Here is an 8,531-nt window from a genome sequence, read left to right on the forward strand (position 1 = left end):
AATCTAAGGGTTCTTAAATATTACCCATATTTTCTTTCTTATCATATTAAAAATATATAATTAAAAATTTAATTTTATATAAAAATAAATTTTTTAAGCATTATATCAAATATTTGTATATAGATTTATGTATTTATTGTATACATTTTAAGTAATTTTATGTAAAATTTAATATAAAATTTTATTTTAATAATTATTAATATGTTTCATTTGAAATAAATCATTTATATAAAAAAAATCAATTAAATTATTATACAAGCATATTTGATTTAAATTTTTTTAAAAATAATTTTTTAAAAGTAAAAAAATTAAATTATTTTATTTTAAATATAAAAATTAATTAACAAAAGCATAATTACCGTGTCTTGGAAGACAAGAAGGTATACACTTTGATTTAAACTCTTGACTTTAATCCACGCTTATTGTTTTATATGTTATAAATAATTATTTATTTTAATGTGTATTACAAAATGTGATCTAATACAAAAGAATAAGGAAATAAACCAAATCATGCCCTATACTATTTATGTTTTAATATGTATTTCACTAATAATAATAATTTGTACTAAAAAAATAGCAGCAAGGTTCATTTCTGCTACATCACTATGAAACATCTTTCTATCTAATTGCACATAACATTAAAAAAAAAAAAAACCAAACTAAACTTGGCATGCCGATTAATCGCCTACCAAGGAATGTTCCTCCATGCCATCAATCATCTTTATTTCCTCACTATATAAGCATCCTCAACGCCCCTCTATCTTCCTCATCCCCCACTCCTCTACTCCTCTCTCTTCCTCTCTCTAAAGTGCACACAGAGACACAGCAATGGCGGCAGTGAACACAACACCTTCAATGCTTGACTCGACCTTCGACGTTGACAAGCTAACTTTCGAAATCTTCTCCATCCTCGAAAACAAATTCCTTTTCGGCGGTGGATATGAGAACAATCCCAAGCTCTCTCTCCCTCAAAATACCCATCAAATTTCCACTAACCATGTCACTGATAGTAAAGTTAGAATTCTCTCCATCGACGGTGGCGGCACTAAAAGTGGCATTCTCGCAGCCAAGTCCCTCGCCCACCTCGAATCTTGCCTCCGCCGCAAATCCGGCAATTCCAACGCCTACATCGCTGATTACTTTGATGTTGTTGCTGGCTCCGGTGCTGGAGGCATCTTAGCTGCACTCCTTTTCACCCGTGGAAAAGACCATGGCCGTCCCTTGTTCACAGCCGATGAAGCTCTTCGTTTTATGATTGAGAATCGTCGGAATTTTAACCACTCACCTTCATCGAGAGGGATTCTCCGGCGGATTTTCCGGCAGGGGAAGGTGGAGAAGCTCTTACGCTCTACTTTCGGGGAATGCACCTTGAAAGACACGCTTAAGTCGGTTTTGATTCCCTGCTACGATCTCTCAACCCGCGCACCGTTCGTCTTCTCCCGCGCTGATGCTTTGGAAATGGACGGTTATGATTTCAAGATGAGCGATGTGTGCCGCGCTACGTCAGCTGATCCGACGGTCAATGGAGCCGTCGAAATGAGGTCCGTGGACAAGAAGACGAAGATCGTGGCAATCGACGGCAGGATCGCGATGAACAATCCAACGGCCGCTGCTATTACGCACGTATTGAATAATAAGCAGGAATTTCCTTTGTGCAAAGGGGTAGAGGATCTGCTGGTGGTTTCTCTCGGCGGTGGAGAGTCTGATTTTGGAAATGAAAATCTGAACTCTTCGCTGTCGAGATTCGTGAGGATCGCCGGAGAAGGAGCTTCCGATGTGGTACGATACATTTTTTTACTTCTACCTCCTTGATTTGTACTATGTAACTGCATTGCTCAACTGAATTATGACGTAACCTGTACGTGCATAAAAACAAATTGAATTTTGATAAAGATTTTCAAAAATATTTTTTTTAATCAAGTTATATTGAATTACAATAAATAAAAATTAATTTTTTGACTTGGTAATTCGGTGTAGTAGTAGATAAATAACCATCACCTCTAATGACAATATAAATATTGAAAAGAAATTTTAATTAATTTAAAAAATTAAAAATAAAAATTTAATTATTCATTATTCATTATTTATTGAATTACTAACACATGGAAAGTCGTTTAATTGTACAAAAAATACAAAATATATTTTAAAATTAGTGGTTCTCAAAATATAATTGTCTACAAGTAGTTTCTTTTTTTCAAAAAAAATAATGGAGAAGAATAAGGCAAGTTTGTCCTTTGTGTAATTATTTAACGGGCCGCTTTCTTTTGTAGCATAATGGGCATTATTATTGTGTGTAGAGCGAGAGTATGATAATATTGTTTTTTTATTGTTATTATTATTATAAATTATGTTTTGTAGTTGGGTGTGGGTAGGTATGCTAATTCCATCCTTTAATTAAATAGGTTGATCAAGCTGTATCGATGGCGTTTGGTCAGTGTCGGACAAGCAATTATGTTCGCATTCAGGTAATTATATTCATTTTACAAATTTAAATTCTAATTAAAGTTTAATTAATCAATAAAAAAAAATTCAATAACTTGTGTAAATTGAATTTAGGCAAACGGCATTATAGCAAAGAAGCAAGGTGATGTTATAGAAAAGACAGTAAAATTAAAGAAGAAAGCAGACATTTTGAGCATGGCAGAAGAGATGCTTGAACAGAAAAATGTAGAGTCTGTATTGTTTGAAGGAAGAAAGATAGCAGAGAGCACAAATATAGAGAAGCTAGAGTCATTTGCTGGAGAGCTAATAAAGGAGCATGAGAAGAGAAAAACAAGCATTCTTCCAACTGTGGTATTAAAACAGCAGCCATACACATCTCCAAGAACATCGTCTGCTACCACTCTCTCTACTTTGTCTTCCTGTTAATTAATTAATTAGGAGGTCATCTTTTAAAGAATCGACGTCGTTTTTAAGTAAACATTTTATTGGTAGAGAAAAATTTTCATGCTTTTGTTTGCTGTTACTCGTGATGATGATTGAAATGAAGGCATCCGAGACAGAGTTGAGCTGAGCCGCTGCTGCTGAGTGCCTCTGATTTTTATTTTTTATTCGCAATGATATATATATATATAGTTGTATGTATATTGTATATTTGTAATGTAATGGTGTTTGTGTATAATTAATGAATTATGAAAATCTCTCTTTAAAATCGCACATGTCAACCTAATCATATATGTCTTAGATTGCTACTTCAAGTCTTCTATGTTTACCTTTTCCTTTAATAATTTATATATGTGATTAAAGTTTCTACAATGAAAAGTAAGGCTCAAATCTTGCGTGTTTTACAATCCAAATGAAATCTTATTTGTATAAAATTTTTTTCAAATTTCACATTTCTAAACGTAGATAATCCTTAAAAATAAATAAAAACTTAGATAATCTAAAAATAAATGGTATTACTTGTAACACCCTAAAAAAAATTTTCTAAATAAACAAATTATTTCTTTCATTATTTTTAATATTATTTTATTACTTCTATTATTAAAAATCAATACGTCATGTTTGGTATGACACAATTAAAGTTGTAATGTAATCGCAATTACCTTACATATTTAATTACGTCATGTTTGGTATGACGTAATAGAATGACAATTATATAATATAATTAATACGTCATATTTGGTATGACGTAATAGAATGACAATTATATAATATAATTAATTATACTTAAAGTAAGGTAATGGTTATTACATATAAAGATAGATGTAATCATAATTACTTGTTTTGATTTTTTTTATTGCTAATATTATCATTACTACTACTATTTGGCCATTATTATTATTACTATTATTACTCTTACTCTGTCCTCACCACCACCACTATCATCACTATCGCTATCAATGTCACTCAACCACCGTTATTACCACTTAGCTATTGTCACTTCTACCACTACTTAGCTATTACCACTACTACTACTTCAACTTGTCACCATCACCACCATCTAATTACCGCTATCGTTACCACCACCACCACCACTTAGCAACCACTACTACTTGACTATTAAAATAAAAATTATCATTACATTATACTACTTATATTTTTATTTTATAACTAAATATAAAAATGTAATGACAATTACATTACAATTTTGATTGTATTACATAATTCATTACATTGTATTATATTACATTCTACCAAACGTAAACATAGTGTAATATTATTTAAAGAGAATAAATGAATAGGTAATTATATTTTTACTACAATTATTTTGTTATTGTTAATTTTAATTTTAAAATTTAATTTAGTTTATTATTAATTTGATTATGTTGTTAATTATTATTATTATAGAAGTGCCTTACTTAAACTTAATTTAAATGTACTAAATTAGAAATGGGACTTAATTCAAAATAGTTTTGGACTTTATTGAAGAAGCAATAAAAGTTTCAGGGTTTAGATGAAACTAAAAATTAAAAAAAAGGAAATTTGGAATGTGTAATGGACCCCCCTTCTCTCTTTTCCTCTTTTACTAACTCTCCCTCCCTCTCTGTTTTTGCTGTGACACCCCTATTTACATAGCCTGATATATTTCATCATTTCGGTGACCAATGTCGGTCCGGATAACTGAGAGGATTGGAACCACACTTAAGACAACTAGATAAGCCCTGAACACAAATAATTAGTAATTGTCAATTAGTTAAGTATAAATAAGAAAAACAGAACACAAGAAGTTGAATGATCCGAGAGTCACAGCGATGGGTGACCTTCTCGGGAAGGACTGCGAGGTTGATTTAAACTCAAATTTTGAACCGTAAAATGTGACGCTGCGGTCCTTAAGACTATTGCGAACATAGTGGAAAAGAGAAAATCACGAAAAAGAATTGTTAAGCCAGTCAAATAATTAGGTTAGGGATCCGAAAGAAATATTGAATTATTTGCAAATCGGGTCGAACTGGCTCGGGGCAATTTGGTCAATTGACCCCGAGAGCTGACTTCTGACCTAATTATCAAATAAAATCAGAGAAAAGAAAAATTCGAAATCAGGAATTAAATTAAAGAACTAATGAAAAAAAAAGAGAAAAAGGTGAAAGGTGAATGACATCATGCATGATGCAATAAAAGAATAATTAATTAAATGAAAATTGACTAAGCCAAAAAGCTAAATAAATACATAAAAATCAAAAGAAAAAAAAAAGAAAAGGGTTGTCTTCTTCTCCATGCAGTCCACCTCTCCTCTCTCATCTCTCTCATTTTTCTTAACTTCCTCCATTGAAGCTCACTAAAAGGCTTCTTAAACCCAAGATTTGAGCCATAGAATTTATAGATTTCTTAGTTAAAACTTGTATGTGAGTGTTGAGAAGAAGATTGAAGAAGAAAGAAAGAAGAAAGGAAGAGGTTTGAAGAGGAAAAATTTTCTGCACTAAGGTTAGTAAACTAAACTTGATTTGTTAGTTGAATTAATTGTGTTTATAGCATCAAGAACTTGGAAATATGCTTAAAATGAAAAGAAAATTATTGTGGAGGGACCATATGTGAATTCGACCAGCAGTAAATTTAGGTTGAAATGAGTAAATTTGATGTATTTAAATGATTGTTTAAATTGAATATTGAATATAAACTTTGGATTGGTGTTTGGAATGCATTAAAGTTGAATTGCATGAAAGTTAGGGTTTGCACCTAGGGTTTAGAAGACAAAAGTGTGAAAATTTGTTAAATGATGTGTTTGACTTTGTTGGAGATGAAAAATGGTCATTTGTGACCAATTGATGTGTGTTGGAAGTGTTAGAACCAATTGAAAATTCGGACTGGTTATGGGCAGTATGCAAGTAGCATGACCAACCAAAACTGAAAATTTACAAGCCCAATTGGTGTGAGGACAATTGGGAATGAAACTAGACACAAAATGACACATTTTTCATTTAGGAATCATGCCCAAAAAGTGATCAAAACCTAGTGAACAAATTGACTAAATCCGAACTTAGGCAATTTGACCTGTACAAAAATAATCAAATAACTTGGGCTAGGTAGGTCTAAATAATCTGAAATTTTACCAGTAGAAAGCTGAGATATAGACCTAAAACTTTTATGAAGAACACAAACCCAAATTATGCCCTTAACCAAGTCATTTAGCCACCCAAATTTGGTGACCTAAAACTGCCATAACCAGTTTAGTGCCTAGAAATCTGGGTTAAGTCCAATCCGGCAGCCATGATGCAAATGGCTATAACTTGAGCTATAAAACTCCAATTGGAGTGATTCAAAAAGGAGAATAAAGACAATTTCTATGAAGAAAACTTAGCCAAATTCTAACAGCAAAATGACCAATGGAACAATGCAACATAAGACCCCAAAACTGAAAATTTACAATTTTGCCTAAAAGACCTAAGTTTTGAGAAAAACAACCAAAACCAACAGAATTGGTGACCAAAATGTGGTATGTGAATATAGTTGGTGTTCCCATACCTTTTAAGTATAAGAAAGTCAATATTTTGACTTGAATAGTATCATGAATAGTAACCTCAACATGAAAATTTGCAAGAATGTAAGTTTAAACATATTGGAATTAGTTATTGGAATTGTTATGAAATAAAGATACTGAGACACTATAAATTTTATGTTTCAGCTGAAAAAGACTTGAAAGGTCTGAGAGACTGAGTCAAGGCCTAGAGGCAACTCATGTCAGGTTTGTGCACAATAAACCTTATTTGAGTATTTTGTCATTGAAAAATTGATTTAGTATGATTTATGAAAATTTGATGTTAATCATGAATTGTGTTGCCACATTGTGAATGAAATTATGACTTTGGAAACTTGTTGGATTTCTCATGAATTAATTGAATAAAATGTTTGAAAGTGATTTTTGATTCACGCTTAGCGTGACAGTGCCTTATTATTCCTCCTCCATTTATGGGGTGAGATCGATTATTTTCCTCCCTCTCTGGTTTACCAGTTGAGGTTGTAGATCGGATGAGTACTCATTAGCTAGCTAGCCACCTCCCCCATTGATTTCGATTGGTGGGGTTGTAGATCGCTTTGTCGTGGTGTACAACACGGCATTGATCGGAAATTTTGTGTCATGGCTTAAGTTGTGTATGAATTGGTAACACTATGTTTATTAAATTGTTTGACCAAAATTGTGCTATAATGAGTTTTGATGAATTGTGAAATATTTAAATTGTGATTTATCAATGAATGTTTTATGTACTGTGTTTCAAATTTTTATTGTACACTACTGAGTATTTTTATACTCAGCGATAGCTTATTTTGCTGTCGCAGATAGGAGCAAGGAAAAAGCAGCAGAGTGAGCTGCTGAATTGGAAAAGCCTTTCCTGATTTTGTACGAGTATTATTTTATACCCAATGTAATTTAGTTTGATGTAAATAAATATTGTTTATATGTATTAATGTAAAGTTGAGCAGTTGTATTTATAAATTGTAATAATATTATTTTTGGATTTTATATCTGTAAATTAAACTTGTGAATGTAAATTAGCTTTATTGAATGCAATATTGATGGAATTATTTTGAAATGGTTTGATTTGAGAATTTTGAGTTGATTTGAGTTGGGAGTTGTGGAAAAATTTATTGGAAGTGTTTTTTTCAGGTATTTGAAGAAATGTTTTCTCAAAATACAGACGGTACTCTGTTGAAATTTTTATAAAATTTGCTAAAAAATAAAATGAGACAAAAATTTTAAGTAGTTTTAAAACTTCGAATAAATATTTTTAATTCCTACCAAAATGCTTACCACTTCCAAAATGTAAGAAAATAGTTTTAAAATCCCTTGTAGGATACTTAATGAGTTATCGGTAGGTGGAGTTCGGTAGTTCATTAGGTATTCTACGGGATCATGTCATGCCTTACAGAGGGGTGAGGTGTGACATTTGCTCCAATCGACCACCCAGACTAAACTCAAGATGATCGTGCGACCATCCAGCAGCTGCGAATGGTGGCAAAGAGGTGCAACAATAGCAAGAAAATGGAGGAGAGAGAGAGGAATGTGTGTGTGTGGGCAACCAACTTCCAGTGCTTGTTTTGGCTTGGCCCGACTGTCTTTTCTAGCAATATTGGTAGCATTGGAATCCTTGTTCCATGAGCTTTCTTTTGGTGCTAGCCTTGCATCCAATGGTGGTCAGAGGAAGGGGATCCAGCAAGAGAAAAAGGAGAGAAAATGAGTATGCTAGGGACTTCTCAGCCATTTTTTGAACAATCTGACTGTTGAATCGACGATCTAAGACTTGTTAAACTCAGTGCGCCAAAACCTTCACTAGCCTCACTCTAAATGGACATCGTTCAAAAAAAATGATCATCGAACGGCCTAAATCGATCAGTGATAATTTCAAGCCCTTTTTTATCGTAGCTTCTAAAATCTAAATACACAATAATTTTTGATGTGTTCTGAGTTTTGTATAGGTGTAATCAGATCGATGATAGCTCTTCGATACTCAGGACCAAGTTCAGCTCGATTCAGATTCCTGACAGGCCATCCTGGAAGGTGATCATGTTTATAGTTGATTCCAACATTTTTAGATGTTCTAGATGCATTCTAGATAGTAGAATTATCAAAGTTAAACCTGAACTGAAGTTATGTA

The 8,531-nt window shown here is 32.5% G+C and overlaps 1 protein-coding gene across 1 annotated transcript; it reads left to right on the plus strand.

Annotated features, from left to right (window-relative positions):
- The first annotated feature begins 687 nt into the window (after positions 1-687).
- LOC110660675 (patatin-like protein 7) lies at positions 688-3,156 on the plus strand. The gene is made up of 3 exons (XM_021819052.2): positions 688-1,779; positions 2,403-2,465; positions 2,557-3,156. Exons 1-3 carry the CDS (start codon positions 829-831, stop codon positions 2,866-2,868), a joined length of 1,326 nt encoding a protein of 441 aa, XP_021674744.2. The 5' UTR covers positions 688-828; the 3' UTR covers positions 2,869-3,156.
- The last annotated feature ends 5,375 nt before the right edge of the window (positions 3,157-8,531 follow it).

The sequence above is a fragment of the Hevea brasiliensis genome, chromosome 4 (genome assembly GCF_030052815.1).
Source record: "Hevea brasiliensis isolate MT/VB/25A 57/8 chromosome 4, ASM3005281v1, whole genome shotgun sequence".
Taxonomy (NCBI): domain Eukaryota; kingdom Viridiplantae; phylum Streptophyta; class Magnoliopsida; order Malpighiales; family Euphorbiaceae; genus Hevea; species Hevea brasiliensis.

Excerpts from the sequence above, each read along its gene's own strand:
- LOC110660675 (XM_021819052.2), top strand. The coding sequence starts at position 829 with ATGGCGGCAGTGAACACAACACCTTCAATGCTTGACTCGACCTTCGAC. Across the intron at positions 1,780-2,402 it reads GAGAAGGAGCTTCCGATGTG|GTTGATCAAGCTGTATCGAT; the intron begins GTACGATACATT and ends TTAATTAAATAG. Across the intron at positions 2,466-2,556 it reads GCAATTATGTTCGCATTCAG|GCAAACGGCATTATAGCAAA; the intron begins GTAATTATATTC and ends AATTGAATTTAG.